Here is a 27,483-nt window from a genome sequence, read left to right on the forward strand (position 1 = left end):
TTACTGCTCACACAGACACGCTGAGGAGGAGATCCAGATCCCAAACCCAGCATAGAGAGGTCCAGTGCACCTGGTCTGGAAGGTGTACAGGTGTCTCAGTGAGTCAGAGCACACTGTGTAGAAGGACAGAGTCCCAGCGGGACGGTCCACATACACGGATACTCTGTTGGAGCCTTTAGAGGGACTGACAGGGAGGACAGTCAACTGTCCGTTGTGGTCGACAGAGTAACTGGAACCATCATCACCATTACAGTTCAGACTCCAGGACTTATCATTCCCTCCAAACCAACAGTCACCACCATCTCCTTTCCTGCCGATTGTTCCGTCAGCCACTGCTATACGAACGTCTCCACTGCACTCTACCTCCCAGGAACAGCGTCCAGTCACACTCTGTGAACTCAGAACTTGTTCCCAGACATCAAACCTGTCTGGGTGATCAGGAGGACGCGGACCCCCTGACCTCTGTGACCCCCGTGTGACCTTCCTGTTGTCCTCAGACAGAGAGAGGTCACAGTGTGCTGTGTTTGAGTCCAGTGTGAGACGCTGGAAATCTGATGAGAAAACAACACAGTAAACATTAAATACATCATTCACTGACTGACACCGACATGCACGCACACGCACACACACACACACACACACACACACACACACACACACACACACACACACACACACACACACACAGACAGACAGACAGACACACACCCGCACACGCACACACACACACACACACACACACACACACACACACACACACACACACACACACACAGACTGATCTACAAACTCACTGCAGTGTTAATACAGATTTAGTCCTATTTCAGTCATTTGTACATTATTTAGTCTTAGTCTAGTCTTAGTCGACTAAATTAAGACTCAATACAATTCAAATGTAATAAAGAAGATCGTCACTGTCCAACCACCAGGGGGCAGAATGTCTTAAAGTCTCCACCAGGGGGCAGAATGTCTCTGCACCCCTGGGCAGAGACATTCTGCAGTGTGATTTTATTTGAACTTGAGACCCCCAAAATAATCATATTTGAACTGAGGACCCCCAAAATAATCATATTTGAACTGAGGACCCCCAAAATAATCATATTTGAACTGAGGACCCCCAAAATAATCATATTTGAACTGGAGACCCCCAAAATAATCATATTTGAACTGGAGACCCCCAAAATAATCATATTCGAACTGGAGACCCCCAAAATAATCATATTTGAACGGAGGACCCCCCCAAAATAATCAACATTGACAAGCACTTGGAATTGTAGGCATTCCATTTAGTTTGAGGCATTGTGAGCTTGTAGATCTGCTATTTCCACAATATTTTCCACTTTCTTTCACTATTTGACATTTTTGGCCAATTTGGCCATCTGGGGACCCCCCACAATAATCTGGAGATAATAATCTCTCTGTGTACCTGTCTGTCTGTGTGTACCTGTCTGTCTCTCTGTGTACCCGTCTGTCTCTCTGTGTAGCTGTCAGTCTCTCTGTGTACCTGTCTGTCTCTATGTGTACCTGTCTGTCTCTCTGTGTACCTGTCAGTCTCTCTGTGTACCTGTCTGTCTCTCTGTGTACCTGTCTGTCTCTCTGTGTACCTGTCTGTCTCTATGTGTACCTGTCTGTCTCTCTGTGTACCCGTCTGTCTCTCTGTGTGTACCTGTCTGTCTCTCTGTGTACCTGTCTGTCTGTGTGTACCTGTCTGTCTCTCTGTGTACCTGTCTGTCTCTCTGTGTACCTGTATGTCTCTCTGTGTACCTGTCTGTCTCTCTGTGTACCTGTCTGTCTCTCTGTGTACCTGTCTGTCTCTCTGTGTACCTGTCTGTCTCTCTGTGTACCTGTCTGTCTCTATGTGTACCTGTCTGTCTGTCTGTGTACCTGTCTGTCTCTCTCTTCCCTTCCCCAAAATAATCAAAGTACAGCATGGAGCACAGTACACTACAATACAGTACAGAGCACTGTACACTACAATACAGTACAGAGCACAGTGCAGTACAGTAACTATAACAGTAAATGTATAGTTGCACCGCTCAGTTCACACAGGTGTGATTTATATTTCCAGTTGTCTTGTATGTTGTTAAATGGAGCGTGGAACCATGCCAATGATCGACACGGGAGATCACTTGTGACTTTCAAACCAAAACGAGATCCACCTGTGATCTGCACACATCACGGCTCTGCACCACCTTTCATGCATCACACGTCAGAACTGAACTTATGCCAATATAGACGAAATACATGTTGTTTACGACCAGGTTAGTGAATGAGGCCCATTGTTTCTGTCAGACCACATGACCTCATCTTGATGGTGTTAAGGACCAGGCCAAGAGCAGAGAGTAGAGAGCACAAGAGTTTTCAGGACAACATCAACTAAGTATACAGTGTATAAAATGTTAATGTAGACACAGATACTCACGTTTTGTAATGAGTTGACTCAGTTGAGGATTAGTAAGCCAATCTTCTCCTCCATGTTTGACTCTGTAGGAAGTAGAACAACAATGCATCAATGTCTGACTGTCTAACACAACGTCTCCACTAGCTGACACTACAGTGTTTCACTCTGTAGGAAGTAGAACAACAATGCATCAATGTCTGACTGTCTAACACAACGTCTCCACTAGCTGACACTACAGTGTTTCACTCTGTAGGAAGTAGAACAACAATGCATCAATGTCTAACTGTCTAACACAACGTCTCCACTAGCTGACACTACAGTGTTTCTCCTGTCATTATCTTGGCCCTGCAGTTCATCCAAACATACTCACTGCTGCCCAGTTTGGATCTCATTACCTCCTCAGACTCCACCTTAACCCCTATAGCACTCCACAGGGGCGGCGGTGGCTCAGGGGTAGAGTGCCTGGATGGGAACCGCAAGGTTGCCAGTTCAAACCCGGGCTCCCCCAGAGTTACTGTCGAAGTGTCCTTGAGCAAGACACTGAACCCCTAATTGCTCCCGATGTGCTAGTTGGTGCCTTGCATGGTTTCCGCTGCCATCGGTGTATGAATGGGTGAATGTAATGCACAATCTATGTAAAGCGCCTTGGATAAAGGTGCTATATAAATGCACCATTTACTGTCCTTTTATACCTTTGAGGCACTGCATTGTGTTGTTGTTCTTCTCATGATTTGTGACTTTGGGCTGTATCTTATCCCATGCCTTACCCGCAAGCATTAAACACTTTACGTGAATTACTCATTTAGGAGCTTCCACTATGCGTAAACGTTATCTTGCGGCCACACAACCCACTATACATGTGTGCGGCTGGAGGCGTGTCTGGTCGCGTGTTGATGCGCTTTCCCTATATTTGCTATCTTATGCACACAAGTTTAGGACAACGGAAATCGTCTCTTCAAACCACCCGTAATGTGAACACACACAACAACCCTCTGTATCTAATTTAAATGTATTCCAAGGCAGCACGCGTTGCTCTTCCATAAGGTTCACTCCAGGTATAATGGATTATGGTACCTGGCACAACGATTGGTTTAAGTTGCGTAACGCCCAAACCACACCTATGCATAATGTAACGGGTAGCGGAGGTGTTTTAAGGATTTAGACTGTGGCATAAGATAGCTAATTTAATGGGGGAACGCCTCTTACACAATGCTAAATCCCCAAATTACGGAGAAAGTGCCCCTGACGCAAGATAGGGCCCTTTGTGTCAGAGATACACTGTTAAGGGAAACACTGCACTGTCCAACATGGACACAGCCCAAGTCTACTCACTGTCCAACATGGACACAGCCCAAGTCTACTCACTGTCCAACATGGACACAGCCCAAGTCTACTCACTTGCAGTTCTCCAGAACTGAATCATTCACCACGTTGAGGCTCAGGTCCAACTCTCTTAGGGAGGGATTAGAGCTTACAGCTGAGGCCAGAGCTTCACAGCATCTCTCTGACAGGCCGCAGTTAGCCAGTCTGAAACACCAGATTAAAACATACATAAATAAATTAATGAATTCATTAATAAATGTTTAATTCACCGTTTTTTAATAATTATAAAATATCGGATTTGTCGTGGACATATTATTAACCCATTTTGGGCGGGAACCCATTTTGGTGTTAGCATCGTGTCGTGCTTTAGCTATTGAAAGACATTTTTAGAATCTGATCTCAGGTCAGAATGGGTTAAGAAACTTGATAACTGTGGCGTAGCTACAGCGGGTTGCAAGACAAAAATAGCAGATCTACAAACTCCTCAACGCGTTGTGAGAAACGCTGTTATATGATGAAGTAGCCGATACCTTCGCCTTAAAGAGATTTTACACTTTGAAACATGTTTGGGGTAATTTTAACGTCTACTCAGGCACATAGGCTTGGGTTACCATGATATCAAGCTTATTAATACATTCTCACCACAGCATTCATATTATATTAACATAATACAGTACATAATAAAACAGAAGTGATAATTGTCTTTGTCTCTAATATGTCAACAAAATGAAACCATACTTTTGAACCTGGCTTTATCTTATCTTCAGATTTATCGTCCCGGAATGTATGCAAATTAGCACATATAATGCCTAATTTGCATATTTAAACATATCATTTCAGAAAACTTTTAATACAAAAAATGTTAGTCTTAATATAATTAATCAACTGGAGAAGTTTCGTTGTGATAGCTATTAGTTCACTTTTTTCCCCTATTCACCTACCATGTCTCACCATCAAGCTTATGAATACATTCAGCATTCATATTATATTCACATAATACAGTACATAATAAAACAGAAGTGATCAAAATAAAATTGGTAAATGTATCTTACTTTAGAACTTCCAGTCCACAGTGTGGGCTCTTCAGTGAAGCACAGAGCAGCTCCACTAGTCCTGAGTCCTGCAGGTCGTTTTCACTGAGGTCCAGTTCTCTCAAATGGGAAGGATTAGAGCTGAGAGCTGAAGACACAGCTTCAACACCTGTCCTTCTGAGCTCACAGCCAGCAAGTCTGTAAATGCAGATTAAATAAGAGATTATCAATACAAAATGAATGATACCTATAGTTCACTGTCATGGAAGTTAACTGGAACAAATCTAGTTATTTAGTATTTAGAGTGTGGAATAGACAACACCATGACAGCACAGAATAACAGGAAGATAACAATTTAGATATCAAAGACTATGAAGACTGAATGTTAGTTTGATTTCCCCCAATATTATGAAAAAGAAGATCATAACCTCTCAGATGTTATTTTTTTTAGCGGCCAACTAAGAACATAAGTGACGGGTTGGAACAAGCATTTAAGGCGAGACATGGCAAGTGAAATCATGATTTTTCAATTTTGTGCTATTTTGCTTCCTAAACATGTTTTCTTTCAAACTAAAGCAAAATAAACGTTCAAACTACAGATTTAGATGTTTATTTTAGTAGTTTATTTTAGCCAATGACAGCTCGTTTAGGTGGGTGAAAATCCACCCTATCTATTTTCATGATTGGTTGTTGGTACAAAGGAAGTGACCATATTTGGATCCAACCACAGTCAGCTCGAGGTCCAGACCTTTCTAATGATATATGGCATAATACGTTGATGCCAAGGTTTGGATGAGATATTTTGTCTCATAACAGTGGCTTCAAATAAAACGTTTCGGAATTTTACAATACAAATCTTTAAAGGCCGTTTTTCTCAAAATGAGTTTTCCTCATACCTGGGACAAAGAATCTCCACTTCAGTTGCACTCACATACACCTACACAGTCACATACACACAACTTTACAGTCTTATTCATAACTATATTCTGCAGGAACTTACAGAAGGGTTTGTTGATTTCTCATTCACAGCCTGATTTACATCACATTTTATTCCTAAAACATGGCAAAAATGTGTTTTTTTTTATGCCTGTTGACACTATTTTCTGATTTGTGGAGTGATAATTAGAGATATCGAAAATCCCCTAATTGTCTTTGTCTCTAATATGTCAACAAAATGAAACCATACTTTTGAACCTGGCTTTATCCGATCTTCAGATTTATCGTCCCGGAATGTATGCAAATTAGAGCATATAATGCCTAATTTGCATATTTAAACATATCATTTCAGTAATACAAAATATCTTAGTCTTAATATAATTAATCAACTGGAGAAGTTTCATTGTGATAGCTATTAGTTCACTTTTTTCCCCTATTCACCTACCATGTCTCACCATCAAGCTTATGAATACATTCAGCATTCATATTATATTCACATAATACAGTACATAATAAAACAGAAGTGATCATAATAAAAGTGGTAAATGTATCTTACTTTAGAACTTCCAGTCTACAGTGTGGGCTCTTCAGTGAAGCACAGAGCAGCTCCACTAGTTCTGAGTCCTGCAGGTCGTTTTCACTGAGGTCCAGTTCTCTCAAATGGGAAGGATTAGAGCTGAGAGCTGAAGACACAGCTTCAACAACTGTTTTACTGAGTTTACAGCCAGCAAGTCTGTAAATGCAGATTGAATAAGAGATTATCAATACAAAATTAATGATACCTATAGTTCACTGTCATGGAAGTTAACTGGAACAAAATTTATCTAGTTATCTAGTATTTAGAGTGTGGAATAGACAACACCATGACAGCACAGAATAACAGGAAGATAACAATTAAGATCTCAAAGACTATGAAGACTGAATGTTAGTTTGATTTCCCCCAATATTATGAAAAAGAAGATCATAACCTCTCAGATGTTATTTTTTTTAGCGGCCAACTAAGAACATAAGTGACGGGTTGGAACAAGCATTTAAGGCGAGACATGGCAAGTGAAATCATGATTTTTAAATTTTGTGCTATTTTGCTTCCTAAACATTCAAAATACAGATTTAGATGTTTATTTTAGTAGTTTATTTTAGCCAATGACAGCTCGTTTTGCTGGGTGAAAATCCACCCTATCTATTTTCATGATTGGTTGTTGGTACAAAGGAAGTGACCATATTTGGATCCAACCACAGTCAGCTCGAGGTCCAGACCTTTCTAATGATATATGGCATAATACGTTGATGCCAAGGTTTGGATGAGATATTTTGTCTCATAATAGTGGCTTCAAATAAAACGTTTCGGAATTTTACAATACAAATCTTTAAAGGCCGTTTTTCTCAAAATGAGTTTTCCTCATACCTGGGACAAAGAATCTCCACTTCAGTTGCACTCACATACACCTACACAGTCACATACACACAACTTTACAGTCTTATTCATAACTATATTCTGCAGGAACTTACAGAAGGGTTTGTTGATTTCTCATTCACAGCCTGATTTACATCACATTTTATTCCTAAAACATGGCAAAAATGTGTTTTTTTTTATGCCTGTTGACACTATTTTCTGATTTGTGGAGTGATAATTAGAGATATCGAAAATCCCCTAATTGTCTTTGTCTCTAATATGTCAACAAAATGAAACCATACTTTTGAACCTGGCTTTATCCGATCTTCAGATTTATCGTCCCGGAATGTATGCAAATTAGAGCATATAATGCCTAATTTGCATATTTAAACATATCATTTCAGTAATACAAAATATCTTAGTCTTAATATAATTAATCAACTGGAGAAGTTTCATTGTGATAGCTATTAGTTCACTTTTTTCCCCTATTCACCTACCATGTCTCACCATCAAGCTTATTTTGACCTGAGATCAGATTCTAAAAATGTCTTCTACATCCCGACAGCTTTCTGAAAAACATATGTTTCTATGTCAGTCGTTCTTCGATTTTTCAAAAATAGCAGACCTACAAGCTCGTAGCGCGACACTCGGTGGCTCGCTACGAGCTTGTAGATCTGCTATTTTTCAATAGCTAAAGCATAACATAATGCTAACACCAAAAAGGGTTCCCGCCCAAAATGGGTTAATACATTCTCACCACAGCATTCATATTATATTCACATAATACAGTACATAATAAAACAGAAGTGATCATAATAAAAGTGGTAAATGTATCTTACTTTAGAACTTCCAGTCCACAGTGTGGGCTCTTCAGTGAAGCACAGAGCGGCTCCACTAGTTCTGAGTCCCACAGGTCGTTTTTACTGAGGTCCAGTTCTCTCAAATGGGAAGGATTAGAGCTGAGAGCTGAACACACAGCTTCAACACCTGTCTCACTGAGATTACAGCCAACAAGTCTGTAAATGCAGATTAAATAAGAGATTATCAATACAAATGATACCTAGTTTACTGTCATGGAAGTTGTGGAATAGACCAGGGGTTCTCAACCTTTTTGGCCGGGGACCCCCAGGGATGGTTTGGCCATGTCTCGCGACATGGGATTAATAAAGTTACAACTTTTACAATTTCTCCATTACGATTAACCAAATTAATTCCATATTATATATTTGTTTTACATTTTGGAAAAGATTGCTGTGGAATGCCACAGAATTCTTAATCCTTTTCCTTGTCTTAATTATGGGCCAACTTGTGAATGCTTTTATTGTGAAGACATTGAAGCAGTCCTGTGCATGCAGACAGGGTTGACATTGAAGCAGTCCTGTGCATGCAGACAGGGTTGACATTGAAGCAGTCCTGTGCATGCAGACAGGGTTGACATTGAAGCAGTCCTGTGCATGCAGACAGGGTTGAGATCGGGAAAACATGGAACCGGCTGTATAAAATGCTGCGTCATTGTAAATGGTGCATTTATGTATCACTTTTATTTAAAGCACATTTCTGTTTAAATTGAGGTGGACGGGAGGCAGACTTTCACTTCTGGTTCATTTCTGGTTTTATCTGTTGCCTAGCAACCTAGCATCATTCATACAGTACGTTAATGAAGAGCGCCATCTATACTAATCCACTGTAAAGACCATAAGACACAATACTGCGCGCTTGGCAGTCAAGCCATGGATTCGATGCGACGTAACCATGGGCGGATTTAGGGGGGGTGCAGGGGGTGCACTGCACCCCCTGGCAAAAAAAAAAAAAAAAAAGGGTTTTTTTCTTTTTTTTTTAACTTGACTTATGGCTTCTGACTGTAGTTTGTAATCATCTCTCTTATCATGATATGATGACTCGCTGTACGGCTGTAGTGCATGTGTGTATGTGTGTGAGCTGCTGTACTACCTAAATAACTCATTTTTAGGGGTTAGGGCATTGAAAAAACGCTAAAATATTAAAATAAAGGTTAAAAAAGTCGCTCGCCAAGCAGTCGCACCCCCTGGCGTCAAGTTCAAAGTCCGCCTATGGACGTAACATGACGTGATTGGCAGTTCAAGTCAATGTGTTAACTACTAACCGAGCCTTTCTGCAGTTCCTCACAGCTGGGACCAGTCTCCTTCGCCCCTCCACTGATGCGTTGTATTTGTCCAGGTCCAACTCCTCCAGAACCTCCTCTGACATCTGCAGCATGACGGCCAGAGCTGAACACTGGGTCTCAGACAGTTTCTCTGTTCTGTTCTCTGACTTCAGGAACTGTTGGATCTCCTGATGTAATGAGTGGTCGTTCATCTCCATCAGACAGTGGAAGATGTTGATACATCTGTCAGGAGAGGCATGACGATCAGTTAACATCTCCTTCAGGTTCTGGATGGCTTTCTGGATCTCCTCGGGACTGTTCTCTGTGTGACCCAGCAGGTCTCCTAACAGACTCTGGTTGGACTGCAGTGAGAGGCCATGAAGGAAGCGGACTAAGAGGTCCAGGTGGCCATTTTTACTCTTCAGGGATTTTTTGATAGCAGCTTCCAGGAAGTCTGAGAGGGTGCTGTTACTGTTGTATTTATCTCCCAGGAATGTCTTCAGGACCTCCATGTTCTCCTGTGTGAAACAGTGGAACAGGTAGACTGCAGCCAGAAACTCCTGGATGACCAGATGAACAAAGCTGTAGACCGTTTTCTGGAACAGCACACTCTCTGTTTTGAAGATCTGTGTGCACACTCCTGAGTACAGCGCGGCGTCTTTCACATCAAGACCACACTCTTCCAGGTCTTCTTGGTCGAACACGATGCTACTTTTCTTCAGGTGTTGAAACGCCAGCTTGCCCAGCTTCAGAAGAACATCCCTGTCAGTCTTAGTGAGCTGCTGTTGAGTCCCCTTTTCTTTGTCTTTCTTGTTCACATCATGAGTCCCGTCATACTTCTGCTTCTTCGTGTTTGTCTGAACCAACAGGAAGTGGCAGCACATCTCAGTCAGGGTCTTGGGCAGCTGTCCTATCGTGGTGTGTGTCCTCAACATGTCCAGCAGAACGGTAGCAATGATCCAACAGAAGAGTGGGATGTAACACATGATGTGGAGGCTCCTCCATGTCTTCAAGTGTGAGAGGACTCTGTCGGCCAGCTTCTCTTCACTGAATCTCTTCCTGAAGTACTTCTCCTTCTGGGGGTCTGTGAACCCTCGCACTTCTGTCACCATGTCAACACATGCAGGAGGGATCCGATTGGCTGCTGCGGGTCTGGTGGTTATCCAGAGGAGGGCCGAGGGGAGCAGATTCCTCTTGATGAGGTTCGTCAACAGAGCATCCACCGATGATGTCACCGTGACATCAGAGATGATTTCATTTGTGTCGAAGTCCAACGGAGACCTGCTTTCATCGAGGCCATCGAGGATGAAGCAAACTTTCCAGGCAGCGAGCTGCTCTGCTGTGACCTTCTTTAACGTTGGGTGGAAATCATGGATCAGGTTGAGAAGACTGTACTGCTTATCTCTGACCAAGTTCAGCTCCCGGAATGAAAAGGGAACCAGGAGATCTATATCTTGATTCTCCAAACCTCTTGCCCAGTCCAGAGCAAACTTGCGCGCAGAGAATGTTTTTCCGATGCCAGCGATGCCATTGGTCAGAACTGTTTGGCTGGGTTCCTCTCTACCAGGGAGGATGATCTTAAAGACTTTACAGCAGTCGATTGCATCGTCATGGAAGGTCTTCATGTTGGAAGTTCTCTCAAGCTGTATCACCTCATGTTGGCTATTAACCCCTTCACTCTGTCCTGCTGTGATGTAGAGCTCTGAGTAGGTGCTGGTGACGGAGTCTCCAGACTCTTCCGTCATGTGGTTTTTCACTCCATCAAGACTGTCCAAACTGACCTTCAAACTGACCTTATAATCATTCAAATCATCTGAAATGAGAAGAAAATGTATGTTTTATTATAACTATACACCTTTACGGCACAATTTTACAACACAATAGGCTACCAGTTGATTTTTTCCCAGAGTTTAAAGTTGTTTAGCTTCATTATTTGCACTTGAATATAATTGTTGATACAGACAATAGTTAGAACATCCAATGTATTAGCATATTTTACCTTGTCCAGGTGTGGTTTGACTGGGTGTCTTCAGTCCAGGTGTGGTTTGACTGGGTGTCTTCAGTCCAGGTGTGGTTTGACTGGGTGTCTTCAGTCCAGGTGTGGTTTGACTGGGTGTCTTCAGTCCAGGTGTGGTTTGACTGGGTGTTTTCAGTCCAGGTGTGGTTTGACTGGGTGTCTTCAGTCCAGGTGTGGTTTGACTGGGTGTTTTCAGTCCAGGGTTCTGCTCAGTCACAACGCTGTGGACATGAACACAACATTTATTATGTGTACCTACATGTAACCCTGTGGCAAATATGCCTGCAGTTCTATGTAAATCTGTTACTTTAAGAGTGCCATTTTCTGGGGGTCAAGGGTTACACTGTGTTTGTGGGGTTTCTTTAAAGAGATCTTGATGTAAAAATGCTTTACTTTCATTGTAGATTTTCAGATACACACATAAGCACATTGTTGATGCAGTATATATTCTTTCATGAGTTTATGTCAAGATGATTAAGAATACATGTTGATGGTTGCAGATTGTAAACAAGAAGCTGTGAATAGTCGTGCTTAAAACTTGGCTGTGTTTCTTTGTAAGTCCTGCTTCTTTGTGTTGTTGTGTCAACATCTCATGCATCATTTATTTTATTATGATGTAAGGAAATTGAAAGTTTGTTGATAATGTTGCTAACGTGCTTCTCAGTGGAAAGGGATGAAGCTTTTGAGTTTAATGTATATATATTTTTTATCGTAAGGGATTGTGATATCTTTCCTCTTTGTTTGTTTTCCCTAGAAAGAGCCTCTACCGTATGCTGTGGGTTTTGAATGATTGATCTACACACATTCATAAAGTGTAGTGCATAGTGTATGCAGATTATACTGCCAATTATCCTGTGTGTGTGTGTGTGTGTGTGTGTGTGTGTGTGTGTGTGTGTGTGTGTGTGTGTGTGTGTGTGTGTGTGTGTGTGTGTGTATTCAGGTAATATTCATGTCTGATATAAGGATATGTTCACATTGCATTACATTAATAATATTATATTGTATAGTGTTTATATTGAACAGGAGGATTGACATACTGTGTGTCTGGAGGTCCAGGTTCATCACTGAAGTTAGGAGGTTTTCCTCTAGACGTGTCACTCTTCACAGACAGAAGGCTGGGTGTTGGAGACTCTGCTCTGTGGTACAGACTTCTGGAATCATAAGAAAAGGAACCACATGTTGGTAAGATTTCTTCAATAGTTCGTCAACATTGATCAGAAAGTGATGATCTAAAAACAGTCGCCTCAACATCATGACATAAAAGCATCAAAAAGTCAACCAACCCAAAATAGTGTTAAATGATTTGTTTCAGGTATAGGGTTGTCCCGATCCGATCACGTGATCGGAAATCTGTAGGGACGATCACGTCATCTTCAAATGATCGGAATCGGATCGGGAGCTAACAAATCACACCCGTGTGAAGTGAGGGACGCTCTTATCGTCATACATCATCTTATACATAGACGGATCTAGAAATGATGGGGCCCCCCCGGAGCTTTTTCTTTTCTTCCCGATGTAGCGCATACTGTCTGGACACGTGTACGCATAAAGATTATGACATATAGGGCTGCGATATTCAGGATTTACAGCCAAATGAATGCAAACTGAGGGTTTAAACACACAGTAATGTAACGTATCATGTTGGTTTAGGACTTTTGGGGTTATTTTATTGACACAGATGAATAAGCCCATTGTTAATAACAGTGACGAGGACCGTGTGGGTCCCTGTTATTCACTGTTACCCCTTTTTTGGGGGCCCTGAGCTTGAGCCTCTTCACGGTCACGCGGACGCTCAAGCTCAGGGCCCCCCCTAGCTCAGGGCCCCCCTAGCTCAGGGACCCCCCTAGCTCAGGGCCCCCCCTAGCTCAGGGCCCCCCCTAGCTCAGGGACCCCCCTAGCTCAGGGGCCCGCCTAACTCAGGGACCCCCCCCCCCCCCCTAGCTCAGGGACCCTGAATACCATATCCGCCACATTTACACTTTTGTCCTTCAATGTTTGTGTTTACACAAACACTCAAAGCTGGACATAGGAGGGGCTAGCGCCCCTCTAAAACGTGATGGGGACATCCCTAATATGAATATTATATCCATATCATGATATTTGACTGGATATTTTCTGTGATTTTGGATATTGTGATGCCCCACACACATGAGACACACAGACTAGTATGTGTAGTGGTGCACCTGCCTAATTGTCTCCCTATAGGTGAGCCTGGGTGGGGCACGTCTTGATTGCTCATTGGAGAGCACCTGGGCCCGGTGCCTCCAGTGAGCTATAAAAGCAATGTCCCTGCCATTCACTCAGAGAGATCCAGAGGAGGCAGACCTGCTGTCTGTGCCTCCACTCCCTGCTTGACTCCATGTTCTACTGATATTATGTCCACCTTATTCTTTCCATCCACACACACACCACACCATGTTCCACACATCCATCACCACCACACCACTGATTACTGACTCCACACCTTATAGGATTTGTTGCTTGATTATGTTCTCCAGTTCAGTTATAGTTAAGTTAATGTCTAGGCCTATTTTACAATAAATATATACTTTGTTCAACTTTTGACTGTCTCCTGCTCCTCATCTTTGTCATGGCAAGAGCCAGCCATGACAAATGGGGGCTCGTCCAAAAGTGAGTATTACAATTTTCCAAATTTAAACTAAGTTCTAGTAGCGGCTACTAGAGCCTATTGGTTGTTGCGCGCACGGTTTTGATAGCCGGTCTTGAAGTAAATTGGGATTTTCCTTGTGACGTATGGTACATTTGGGCCAATCAGAGGCGTGGGTGGGAAACCTGGCTCGGGATTCCCTTTTTGTCTTTTGTGACACGGATTTCAAATTGTTTGGCGGGTGCAGTCTTTTGTTTGGCTTTCCGTTGCCGTTAAAGTATATTTTTGTTTTCCCAGTTTTTCTATTGAGCATGGAGGTAATTGGATGAGGTGCATAAGTGTTGTGACACATCGATGGTTAATGTTATTGAGTATTCAAACAGGAGCTACTGCTTTTGTCCCATGTCAGGCTTAGCCACTGAGTTTCTTTAAACTTTCGTGGATTTGTTATTTTTCTTGTAGTGTTGGGGGAACGCAGTAGTAGCAGTTGTCTCGGGAGCACAGTACGTGGCTGACAGCGTAATTTTTAAAACGGTTGCGTTGTCCCCAGCGTATATTCAGTGCATCAGTACCCCTGCCGAACCCCATGAAGAGCTAGGGTTGAGTTAGAGAAGTTTTGGGTAGGCAGTTAGGGGACACTCCTGATTACTCTGGTTAAAGTGGCTATCTGTGTGTTATTAGAACTTGTGTGCATTCATCCAACGTCACGATGGCTGAAATGGATGAATTTGTGGCGTCGCCGTCAGTTGATTTTTTAAATAACTGTACAAAGGAACAGTTGTTCGAGATTGCTGACCACTACCGTATCGACATTGGGGACAGGAGACGCAGACTACATACGCTAAAGTTAATCTTAATGGCCGAGTTATAAGACGCGAAGGTGTTGCCGTCGGAGCCTGAGGAAACGGGGGAGGGTGGCGCTGCTCATGAGCCACTACCTATTAAATGTGTCCAGGCAAATCCAAGCTTTTCTTTTGAACAACAAAAGGAGCTTATGCTTATCCAGTTGGATATGGATAGGGCGAGACATCAGGGTGAAACTGAGAGGGAGAAAGTTAAACTGGAAATGGAGAAAATGAGTTTTGACTTGCAGAGGGAGAAGTTGGAGCTGGTGAGAGCGGGTAAAATGGATCAGGCGTTTTTGAACAGTGGAGGGAGAGCCCTTAGTTCAGAAAACAGGCAGTTTGATTTGGTGGGTAATTTGAGGTTGATGCCTAAATTCAATGAGAGGGAACCTGAAACTTTTTTTTCACTGTTTGAAAGACTGGCAGACTCTAGAGGTTGGCCTGACGCAGACCAGACTGTGATGCTGCAGTGTGTTCTAACGGGGAGGGCACAAGAGGCTTATTCTGCGTTGTCGGTGACTGACTGTTTAAGTTATGCCACCGTTAAGGCTGCTATTCTTAAGGTGTATGAAATGGTGCCTGAGAGCTACCGTCAGCGGTTTAGAAATGGCAGAAAAGACGAGAAACAATCATACTTGGAGTTTTCACGGCAGATGGTGCTCAACTTTAATCGTTGGCGTGTTGCTGCAGGTGGAACGACATGCGAGACATTGTGCGACTTGGTGCTGTTAGAACAGTTTGGTAGAGCAATCCCACAGCGAGTAGCGACCTTTATCACTGAACAGCAGGTTAAAACGGTGGGGGAAGCTGCCGCATTGGCTGATCAGTATGTGTTGACGCACCGAGACTGGGACCCACGGGGTGCCCAAATTACGCATGGGGAGAACATTGAATCCAGCCATGGGGGCGGCGGTCGCGGCGCACCTTTCAAGGGAAATGTTAACACGGAGGACGGGAAAAGTTGGGCTGCTCGTGACGGTGACAGAACATGTCACTTTTGTGGAAAGAGAGGTCATATCAAACCAAACTGTTACGCATGGAAACAAAGAGAAACAACAGAGGTGAAGTCAACTGCGGCTTGTGCGCCGGTGTCATATGTGAGGTCGGTAAGTCCTTTACATGAGAGCGGGAGTAGTCTCGGCGGTGTAGATGAGGCGTATCGACCGTTTGTGGAAAGGGGGTTTATCTCTCTTGTGGGCTCACAGGAAAAAGTGCCTGTGACAATTCTGAGAGACACGGCGGCGCAGGGCACGTATGTTCTTGACTCAGTCCTACCATTCTCTTCACAGTCGGCTACAGGGCGTGTCATGTTGAGCCGTGGTATGGGCATGGCCACAATCCCTTCTCCTATACACAAGCTAGATCTCGAGTGTGGTCTGGTTCAGGGCGAGGTGGAGGTGGCGTTGCGCGCGGCGTTGCCTGTGGCTGGGGTTGATGTTCTCCTGGGTAACATGCATGCTGGGGGAAGTGTGTGGGGAAATGTGTCATCACCAGTACTGTTAAATCGGGCGGGTTCTCCTGAGCCTACCAAAGATGTCATTGTAAATTCTAAAGTGAAAAGGAAGCGTTCATTTGGTCGACGGGCTGAACGTCGGGAGTTCAGACCCGGCGAACACGTGGTGGCTCTTTTGCCTTTCCAAGCAAGGCTCACGGGGCCATACACTGTTGTCGAGCGTGTGTCTAAAGCCAGCTACATCATTTCCACTCCTAATCTACGCAAAGCAACTCAGTTGTGTCATGTAAACCTGTTAAGGCTTTGCTATGAGTAGTCAGTCAGTCAGTCACCATGTGTCCTTCTGCTCAGTCAATGGCAGTGACTGAGTAGAGGACGAACTATTTGGTGTCTATATTTATGGTGCTTCATGATGTTCTCTAATACTTGGTGTCTCTGTTTTTTTTTTAGTGCACCTGGGTTTGTGACCTCTGGCCTGTCCTGCTCCCTGGTGGCCGTATTGCTAGCTAAAAATCAGATCCAGTCATTGAGGGGGGAGGAGAGTCCAGGGTGTTGCAGGGCCAGAGTGCTGAGTGTTATTGCACTCTAGAGTTCAACATATTAACGTTACCTGGAATAATGTGTTAACCTGTTTTGCGTACATATCTTGTTTTCCTCATTATAGACTATCCTGTCTCCGGCTCTCTTAAATCGCTCCTGTATACAAGGTTGCTGAGGCTGGGGGCAGGATGGTGTGGCAAAGTGGGGAGGCAGGTATCTATGGGTATAGCATACAGGGGGATACTCGTTTGGTAAGCCTTGTTGCATTGTTAAGTATTTTAATATGTAGGAAAACCATGGTAAAAGCTAATGTTAACATTATGTAAATGTGATGGATATAATGCACTTAAATGTAAAATGTAAAATCATTTGGTTAATGGAATTTTTCGTTAATTAACCTTAGATACATTTGATTGATATAAAGTGCACTTACCGGTAGTTTTTGTTTTTGTTTATGTGTTTGATTAACTTGTAGTCCATTAATTTCATGAGAAGTGGGGAATCATGGTTCCTAGTGGGACCACGACCTTAAGGGGGGGGGTGTGATGCCCCACACACATGAGACACACAGACTAGTATGTGTAGTGGTGCACCTGCCTAATTGTCTCCCTATAGGTGAGCCTGGGTGGGGCACGTCTTGATTGCTCATTGGAGAGCACCTGGGCCCGGTGCCTCCAGTGAGCTATAAAAGCAATGTCCCTGCCATTCACTCAGAGAGATCCAGAGGAGGCAGACCTGCTGTCTGTGCCTCCATTGCCTGCTTGACTCCATGTTCTACTGATATTATGTCCACCTTAGGGCCGATTCATACTCCTATTTTAGAGCCGAATAAAAGTCGGTTCGGCGCTGTAGAGCCTACAATTTGACGTCATTTGAGGTTCGGGGGGGGCGGGTAACGTCCTAAAGGTTTAGAGTATTTAAAGGTCCAGGTGTATAGTTTCTGAAGCGTATATGTACGTATGAGCCTAGACATTAAAACTTAGCATGATCACTTTGTTTATATTGAACAGGAGGATTGACATACTGTGTGTCTGGAGGTCCAGGTTCATCACTGAAGTTAGGAGGTATTCCTTTAGACGTGTCACTCTTCACAGACAGAAGGCTGGGTGTTGGAGACTCTGCTCTGTGGTACAGACTTCTGGAATCATAAGAAAAGGAACCACATGTTGGTAAGATTTCTTCAATAGTTCGTCAACATTGATCAGAAAGTGATGATCTAAAAACAGTCGCCTCAACATCATGACATAAAAGCATCAAAAAGTCAACCAACCCAAAATAGTGTTAAATGATTTGTTTCAGGTATAGGGTTGTCCCGATCCGATCACGTGATCGGAAATCTGTAGGGACGATCACATCATCTTCAAATGATCGGGATCGGATCGGGAGCTAACAAATCACACCTGTGTGAAGTGAGGGACGCTCTTATCGTCATACATCATCTTACACATAGACGGATCTAGAAATGATGGGGCCCCCCCTAGCTCAGGGGCCCACCTAGCTCAGGCCCACCCCTAGCTCAGCCCCCCCCCCCCCCCCCCCCCCCGCCTAGCTCAGGTGCACTGCTCCTCCTTGTGGATAGGGGGAGAGCTGTCTTACTGAGACAACATGTAGTCCAGGAAGGTAGTGAGACCAGTGTCCATGACATCAGAGACAACAGGCTCACTGCTACAATCTAAAATATCTAAAACCACATATTACACACATAATGACCCCCAGGAAAGTGTTCTAAAGCTCCTAAACGTCATTAACATATATTTTTTTGCAAAAAGGGTGAAGTGTCCCTTTAAGGCTTTGCTATGACTATGAGTAGTCAGTCAGTCAGTCACCATGTGTCCTTCTGCTCAGTCAATGGCAGTGACTGAGTAGAGGACGAACTATTTGGTGTCTATATTTATGGTGCTTCATGATGTTCTCTAATACTTGGTGTCTCTGTTTTTTTTTTAGTGCACCTGGGTTTGTGACCTCTGGCCTGTCCTGCTCCCTGGTGGCCGTATTGCTAGCTAAAAATCAGATCCAGTCATTGAGGGGGGAGGAGAGTCCAGGGTGTTGCAGGGCCAGAGTGCTGAGTGTTATTGCACTCTAGAGTTCAACATATTAACGTTACCTTGAATAATGTGTTAACCTGTTTTGCGTACATATCTTGTTTTCCTCATTATAGACTATCCTGTCTCCGGCTCTCTTAAATCGCTCCTGTATACAAGGTTGCTGAGGCTGGGGGCAGGATGGTGTGGCAAAGTGGGGAGGCAGGTATCTATGGGTATAGCATACAGGGGGATACTCGTTTGGTAAGCCTTGTTGCATTGTTAAGTATTTTAATATGTAGGAAAACCATGGTAAAAGCTAATGTTAACATTATGTAAATGTGATGGATATAATGCACTTAAATGTAAAATGTAAAATCATTTGGTTAATGGAATTTTTCGTTAATTAACCTTAGATACATTTGATTGATATAAAGTGCACTTACCGGTAGTTTTTGTTTTTGTTTATGTGTTTGATTAACTTGTAGTCCATTAATTTCATGAGAAGTGGGGAATCATGGTTCCTAGTGGGACCACGACCTTAAGGGGGGGGGTGTGATGCCCCACACACATGAGACACACAGACTAGTATGTGTAGTGGTGCACCTGCCTAATTGTCTCCCTATAGGTGAGCCTGGGTGGGGCACGTCTTGATTGCTCATTGGAGAGCACCTGGGCCCGGTGCCTCCAGTGAGCTATAAAAGCAATGTCCCTGCCATTCACTCAGAGAGATCCAGAGGAGGCAGACCTGCTGTCTGTGCCTCCATTGCCTGCTTGACTCCATGTTCTACTGATATTATGTCCACCTTAGGGCCGATTCATACTCCTATTTTAGAGCCGAATAAAAGTCGGTTCGGCGCTGTAGAGCCTACAATTTGACGTCATTTGAGGTTCGGGGGGGGCGGGTAACGTCCTAAAGGTTTAGAGTATTTAAAGGTCCAGGTGTATAGTTTCTGAAGCGTATATGTACGTATGAGCCTAGACATTAAAACTTAGCATGATCACTTTGTTTATATTGAACAGGAGGATTGACATACTGTGTGTCTGGAGGTCCAGGTTCATCACTGAAGTTAGGAGGTATTCCTTTAGACGTGTCACTCTTCACAGACAGAAGGCTGGGTGTTGGAGACTCTGCTCTGTGGTACAGACTTCTGGAATCATAAGAAAAGGAACCACATGTTGGTAAGATTTCTTCAATAGTTCGTCAACATTGATCAGAAAGTGATGATCTAAAAACAGTCGCCTCAACATCATGACATAAAAGCATCAAAAAGTCAACCAACCCAAAATAGTGTTAAATGATTTGTTTCAGGTATAGGGTTGTCCCGATCCGATCACGTGATCGGAAATCTGTAGGGACGATCACATCATCTTCAAATGATCGGGATCGGATCGGGAGCTAACAAATCACACCTGTGTGAAGTGAGGGACGCTCTTATCGTCATACATCATCTTACACATAGACGGATCTAGAAATGATGGGGCCCCCCCTAGCTCAGGGGCCCACCTAGCTCAGGCCCACCCCTAGCTCAGCCCCCCCCCCCCCCCCCCCCCCCGCCTAGCTCAGGTGCACTGCTCCTCCTTGTGGATAGGGGGAGAGCTGTCTTACTGAGACAACATGTAGTCCAGGAAGGTAGTGAGACCAGTGTCCATGACATCAGAGACAACAGGCTCACTGCTACAATCTAAAATATCTAAAACCACATATTACACACATAAAGACCCCCAGGAAAGTGTTCTAAAGCTCCTAAACGTCATTAACATATATTTTTTTGCAAAAAGGGTGAAGTGTCCCTTTAAGGCTTTGCTATGACTATGAGTAGTCAGTCAGTCAGTCACCATGTGTCCTTCTGCTCAGTCAATGGCAGTGACTGAGTAGAGGACGAACTATTTGGTGTCTATATTTATGGTGCTTCATGATGTTCTCTAATACTTGGTGTCTCTGTTTTTTTTAGTGCACCTGGGTTTGTGACCTCTGGCCTGTCCTGCTCCCTGGTGGCCGTATTGCTAGCTAAAAATCAGATCCAGTCATTGAGGGGGGAGGAGAGTCCAGGGTGTTGCAGGGCCAGAGTGCTGAGTGTTATTGCACTCTAGAGTTCAACATATTAACGTTACCTTGAATAATGTGTTAACCTGTTTTGCGTACATATCTTGTTTTCCTCATTATAGACTATCCTGTCTCCGGCTCTCTTAAATCGCTCCTGTATACAAGGTTGCTGAGGCTGGGGGCAGGATGGTGTGGCAAAGTGGGGAGGCAGGTATCTATGGGTATAGCATACAGGGGGATACTCGTTTGGTAAGCCTTGTTGCATTGTTAAGTATTTTAATATGTAGGAAAACCATGGTAAAAGCTAATGTTAACATTATGTAAATGTGATGGATATAATGCACTTAAATGTAAAATGTAAAATCATTAGGTTAATGGAATTTTTCGTTAATTAACCTTAGATACATTTGATTGATATAAAGTGCACTTACCGGTAGTTTTTGTTTTTGTTTATGTGTTTGATTAACTTGTAGTCCATTAATTTCATGAGAAGTGGGGAATCATGGTTCCTAGTGGGACCACGACCTTAAGGGGGGGGGTGTGATGCCCCACACACATGAGACACACAGACTAGTATGTGTAGTGGTGCACCTGCCTAATTGTCTCCCTATAGGTGAGCCTGGGTGGGGCACGTCTTGATTGCTCATTGGAGAGCACCTGGGCCCGGTGCCTCCAGTGAGCTATAAAAGCAATGTCCCTGCCATTCACTCAGAGAGATCCAGAGGAGGCAGACCTGCTGTCTGTGCCTCCATTGCCTGCTTGACTCCATGTTCTACTGATATTATGTCCACCTTAGGGCCGATTCATACTCCTATTTTAGAGCCGAATAAAAGTCGGTTCGGCGCTGTAGAGCCTACAATGTGACGTCATTTGAGGTTCGGGGGGGCGGGTAACGTCCTAAAGTCGGCTCTTCGGTGCTACTGAAAATTTCTGACGAGCCGAAATCATTTCGGCACTACAGCGCCGAAACAGCGGTAAAATAGGAGTATGAATAGGCCCTTATTCTTTCCATCCACACACACACCACACCATGTTCAACACATCCATCACCACCACACCACTGATTACTGACTCCACACCTTGTTTTGTTGCTTGATTATGTTCTCCAGTTCAGTTATAGTTAAGTTAATGTCTAGGCCTATTTTACAATAAATATATACTTTGTTCAACTTTTGACTGTCTCCTGCTCCTCATCTTTGTCATGGCAAGAGCCAGCCATGACAATATTGCAATTGTACTGTTGTACAGTTTTAGATTAAATAACTGCACATTCCATTTTGTAAATTGTATAGTTTGTCATTGGTTTATTATGTTTCTTAATATAAAGGTGAATCCATTTCACATTGTTGCATTATTTCTGTGTATTCATTCTTTGTGTCTTTCTACTTAAGGTTTAGAGTATTTAAAGGTCCAGGTGTATAGTTTCTGAAGCGTATATGTACGTATGAGCCTAGACATTAAAACTTAGCATGATCACTTTGTTTATATTGAACAGGAGGATTGACATACTGTGTGTCTGGAGGTCCAGGTTCATCACTGAAGTTAGGAGGTTTTCCTTTAGACGTGTCACTCTTCACAGACAGAAGGCTGGGTGTTGGAGACTCTGCTCTGTGGTACAGACTTCTGGAATCATAAGAAAAGGAACCACATGTTGGTAAGATTTCTTCAATAGTTCGTCAACATTGATCAGAAAGTGATGATCTAAAAACAGTCGCCTCAACATCATGACATAAAAGCATCAAAAAGTCAACCAACCCAAAATAGTGTTAAATGATTTGTTTCAGGTATAGGGTTGTCCCGATCCGATCACGTGATCGGAAATCTGTAGGGACGATCACGTCATCTTCAAATGATCGGGATCGGATCGGGAGCTAACAAATCACACCTGTGTGAAGTGAGGGACGCTCTTATCGTCATACATCATCTTACACATAGACGGATCTAGAAATGATGGGGCCCCCCCTAGCTCAGGGGCCCACCTAGCTCAGGCCCACCCCTAGCTCAGCCCCCCCCCCCCCCCCGCCTAGCTCAGCCCCCCCCCCCCCCCGCCTAGCTCAGCCCCCCCCCTTAACTCAGGGGCCCCCCTAACTCAGGACCCCCCCTAACTCAGGGGCCCCCCTAGCTCAGGCCCCCCCCCCCCCTAGCTCAGGGCCCCCCCTAGCTCAGGGACCCTGAATACCATATCCGCCACATTTACACACTTTTGTATTGGTGAGTAGGTGAAACGTTTTCGCTACAGAGGGGAGGCTGGTCTGCATTTCATGGGAGAGCAGGAAGAGAACAGTCCCATAGCCTAAATGCATGAAGAGAACAGTCCCATAGCCTAAATGCAGGAAGAGAACAGTCCCATAGCCTAAATGCAGGAAGAGAACAGTCCCATAGCCTAAATGCAGGAAGAGAACAGTCCCATAGCCTAAATGCAGGAAGAGAACAGTCCCATAGCCTAAATGCAGGAAGAGAACAGTCCCATAGCCTAAATGCAGGAAGAGAACAGTCCCATAGCCTAAATGCAGGAAGAGAACAGTCCCATAGCCTAAATGGGAGAGCAGGAAGAGAACAGTCCCATAGCCTAAATGCAGGAAGAGAACAGTCCCATAGCCTAAATGCAGGAAGAGAACAGTCCCATAGCCTAAATGCAGGAAGAGAACAGTCCCATAAGCTAAATTCCAATACCGCAACTTTCACACTCGCTCACTCTCCTCGCGTCCTCCACTCGCTCCTCGGCTCCGCCCCCAGCGAGGAGGAGAGGAGGAGAGGATTCGATGCGAGGACAGAGTGGTGGTCAAATTTTCCTCTAGAATCGGAATGTACTAAGCTGTCATTTCAAAGCGACGGCACATTCCGCGATCACTAATGACGTGTATCAATTCAATTCAATTCAAAGGGCTTTATTGGCATGGGAAAACATACGTTTACATTGCCAAAGCAAAATTGGTGGAACAATACAGTGCCATGCCACACAGCTGGATCACTGGAACTCCGAACAGAGCAGTAGGCTACAGTCTACAGAATAGACAATTCATCATGTTGTGCATGTAACCGAGGCCAATGTGTATACATGGTAACATGTGCAAGGCAAGGCTATTTATTCCTGGAATAAATAAATGGTAAATGGTGCATTTATATAGCGCCTTTATCCAAGGCGCTTTACATAGATTGTGCATTACATTCACCCATTCATACACCGATGGCAGCGGAAACCATGCAAGGCACCAACTAGCACATCGGGAGCAATTAGGGGTTCAGTGTCTTGCTCAAGGACACTTCGACAGTAACTCTGGGGGAGCCCGGGTTTGAACTGGCAACCTTGCGGTTCCCATCCAGGCACTCTACCCCTGAGCCGCCACCACCACCCCCCAATAAGCGCCAGGATGCGCACACGTATAAATCCCCCCCCCCCCCCCTGACAGACAGTCCTCCGACGGTCTTTGCAAATAACGGACAGTATAACAGGAATTAGGTTTAGTCTCTCTGACTTACATATTCAGTTCAGTCCACATATAAATAAATACATTTTTGTCACCGTCATTCATAGCAGTCTGTGCATTCAGGCATGCACAGAGATAAATTAACTATAGTTTTGAGGTGCGCACAATATAGCCGGCCTAATTTATATATCCTACTTTTATTATGCTTATATCACAACGCAATAAAGCCAGTGGCTTGTTGTGGTCCTTTCACTTTCACATATGTAATGTAGGCACAGTGCGTGCATGTGTGTGTTGGGTCAGCGACTCAGCCGGCCGGTGGATGGGGGGTGCATGTATCGGGTTTCAAGCAGTGTTTTCTGTGCCACACGTGGAGGAGGCGGACTTATGTCACTGGAGAAGGAAAAGAAACATGTACACGTGATGCGGAAATCCGCTGCGAGGAGACAAAATACCCCACCGAGCCTGCACCCGATGTACACTCGCTATATGCGGTCTCCTCGAGCCCACTCGGCTCCTCCACTCGACTCTCCTCTCCTCCTCGATGGAGCACTTTAACAATCGGAACGTTAACCATTTCCGGGTCATGCTGGAATGACCCCGAGTGACCGAGTGGGAGTGAGCGAGTGCCCGAGATTTTGGGTATTGGAATTTAGCTATAGCCTAAATGCAGGAAGAGAACAGTCCCATAGCCTAAATGGGAGAGCAGGAAGAGAACAGTCCCAACGCAACGACAGCAACAGTCCCATAGCCTAAATGCAACGACAGCAACAGTCCCATAGCCTAAATGCAACGACAGCAAAGTGCATTAGGCTATGGATCAGAACTATTATTGTACCAAACTAAATGACTCACCAGTTGTATTCATATCCCCCACATGGTGTCTCACGTCATCAATTAGTGCCTCTTCACGGTCACACGGACGCTCAAGCCCAGGGACCCCCCTAGCTCAGGGGCCCCTCTAACTCTAAACAAACATTAAAGTCCATAGACTTGGCTGCCACATGATTTACGGTAATTCCGGTAATCCGTGCATAGAATAACAGTTGCATAGATAGATTTGTCAGGGCTCCAAATTAACTTGTTTACTTATAGTTTAGCTTCATCACTAACTTTAAAAATGTATAGGCCTATAGGAGAACCGGAGAAATATCAGGAGCACCCACCAAATTGTAGGATTTTTAGGAAAAATAATTAATAATGTAACAGTGCAGTTTAAGTAAGATAATATGTATAGCAGGATTTAAATACTTTAGCAGGACATCATAATGTAACACTGTGGTTTATACTAGGAATGGAGGATTAACATACTTTGTATGTGGAGACTCTGCTCTGTGGACGAGATGTTTGTCAGCTCCCTCCTCCTCTCTCTCCTCACACTGACTCATCTCTGCTCTGTGGACGAGATGTTTGTCAGCTCCCTCCTCCTCTCTCTCCTCACACTGACTCATCTCTGCTCTGTGGACGAGATGTTTGTCAGCTCCCTCCTCCTCTCTCTCCTCACACTGACTCATCTCTGCTCTGTGGACGAGATGTTTGTCAGCTCCCTCCTCCTCTCTCTCCTCACGGAGACTCCTCTCTGCTCTGTGGAGGAGATGTTTGTCAGCTCCCTCCTCCTCTCTCTCCTCACGGCAGCTCATCTCTGCTCTGTATTAAACCTGTCAAGATCACATAGTCACAATACACCAGACAACAGTCAATGTTTGCTGTATATCCCTGTAAAGCCTGGATTGATTTCTACTTGCAAAAAAATAGATACTTTTAAAGAGAAAATTACTTTTTACTACTAGGACTTATCAGAGGAAATGTTATGCACATTTATAATTATTATTATTATTATTCCTGAGGGGAAAAAAGACCTTTTTGTTCTATTTAAAAACAATCCCAGGTAGGCATTCTTTTGGCATAGCCTATGCCTTTTCTTTTTGGCATTATAGGCAAAGAATGGCACCGTGGCCATCCAATCAATGTTAAATGGGCCAATAGTCTTTCATATTCATACAGTAATAAATATAATAATTATTATTATCATCATATTCATACAGGGGAAACTGAGTCGTTGTCGACGTCCAAGTGGAAAGTGGTTCGTCCAGAATAAAGTAGCGTGCACCGCACAGTGCGCACACACATAATTATAGGTTCTACAAGCTCACGGACAGATGTTTTGGGTGTGCGGTAGGCCGGTAGCCTACCACCGCAACGAAGTCTATAGGCACAATCTAGCCCTGGTCCAGCGCTTACAGCGAGTCTCTCTCTCTGACGCCCTGTGGAAGCTGGGGACCTGAGACGCTTCCCAGCTACGAGAATAGACTTTTACCTTAAGGTCTAGCAGGCTTTGTGTCGGTGAGTAGTTACATCGTTTTGTTTATTTGTTGGGAATTGTAAACACTCGCACGGGAGTGAAAATATCACCAGAGGAGGCTGCGGAAGGGACTTCCACAGAGCGTCAGAGAGAGACTGGCTGTAAGCACTGGACCAGGGCTAGGAACCTGGACCAGGGCTAGGAACCTGGACCAGGGCTAGGAACCTGGACCAGGGCTAGGAACCTGGACCAGGGCTAGGAACCTGGACCAGGGCTAGGAACCTGGACCAGGGCTAGGCACAAATTGCACAATCGAAACTAAAATGAGAACATGCAGACTCAAGAGATTCATTCATTCATTTGGTGGCCTATGTCATGTGTCACGTATGTGTATGCGAGTCTCTCTCTCTCTCTCTCTCTCTCTCTCTCTCTCTCAGTCTCTCTCTCTCTCTCTTCAATTCAATTCAACAGGCTTTATTGGCATGACGTTTTACAAGTGTTGCCAAAACACAATCACAGATATGACAAACAACAACATATAACAACATAATATCAATGACATTAAAAAATAAATAAATATAAAATAAAGCAGGTGGTGCATAAAATAAAACATGGCATACTGCATGTGTGTCCTACTGGTTGTCCCTTTTCCTGTGACAGGAATTGACATATTTTGCAGCCAAAACTGCACATTATTCTTTCTGTTCCCCCAGAAGGACTGGTAATCTTTCCCTTTCTGTCATACTTCGGAATTCTGGGAAATTTGTTTCAAATTTTTGGAAGAACTCCTCTCTAATATTTGTGTAGTTTTTACATTGTGTTAAGAAGTGTAACTCACACTCTCTCTCTCTCTCTCTCTCTCTTAGGGTTAGGGTTAGGGTTCCCCTACCCTCCCCTCCCCCCCGCGGGGGGACGTTGATTAATATATTGTTTTGCAAAACAAAAACAAATCAATTGATTTGTTTTGCAAAACAAATCAATTGATTGTGTCATTGTATAAACACTGTAAAAACTGT

The 27,483-nt window shown here is 44.0% G+C and overlaps 3 protein-coding genes across 3 annotated transcripts in view; all 3 read right to left on the bottom strand.

Annotated features, from left to right (window-relative positions):
* The window catches only part of LOC308325634 (NACHT, LRR and PYD domains-containing protein 1b allele 5-like), a gene marked incomplete at its 5' end in the record, with an annotated part of 35,797 nt that extends 24,846 nt beyond the window's left edge, over positions 1–10,951 (bottom strand). Inside the window, 2 exons of the mRNA XM_080778195.1 lie at positions 5–551; positions 9,625–10,951. Coding sequence (XP_080634321.1) covers positions 5–551; positions 9,625–10,951 — 1,874 coding nt within the window. The remainder of the gene's footprint in view (positions 1–4; positions 552–9,624) is intronic.
* Positions 1–25,616, bottom strand: LOC308325654 (NACHT, LRR and PYD domains-containing protein 3-like; the record flags this gene model as incomplete). Its single annotated transcript, XM_080778216.1, has 12 exons — positions 1–551; positions 2,423–2,484; positions 3,800–3,928; positions 4,943–4,953; positions 6,256–6,424; positions 9,207–11,019; positions 11,206–11,444; positions 12,261–12,374; positions 17,694–17,807; positions 19,728–19,841; positions 22,247–22,360; positions 25,477–25,616. The coding sequence occupies 12 exons, from the start codon at positions 25,614–25,616 to the stop codon at positions 1–3; spliced, it is 3,570 nt and encodes a 1,189-aa protein (XP_080634342.1).
* The window catches only part of LOC308325643 (NACHT, LRR and PYD domains-containing protein 1-like), a gene marked incomplete at both ends in the record, with an annotated part of 72,491 nt that overhangs the window by 22,989 nt on the left and 22,019 nt on the right, over positions 1–27,483 (bottom strand). The window lies entirely within an intron of this gene.

The sequence above is a fragment of the Protomyctophum bolini genome (genome assembly GCF_963924005.1).
Source record: "Protomyctophum bolini genome assembly, chromosome: 2".
Classification (NCBI taxonomy): Eukaryota; Metazoa; Chordata; class Actinopteri; order Myctophiformes; family Myctophidae; genus Protomyctophum; species Protomyctophum bolini.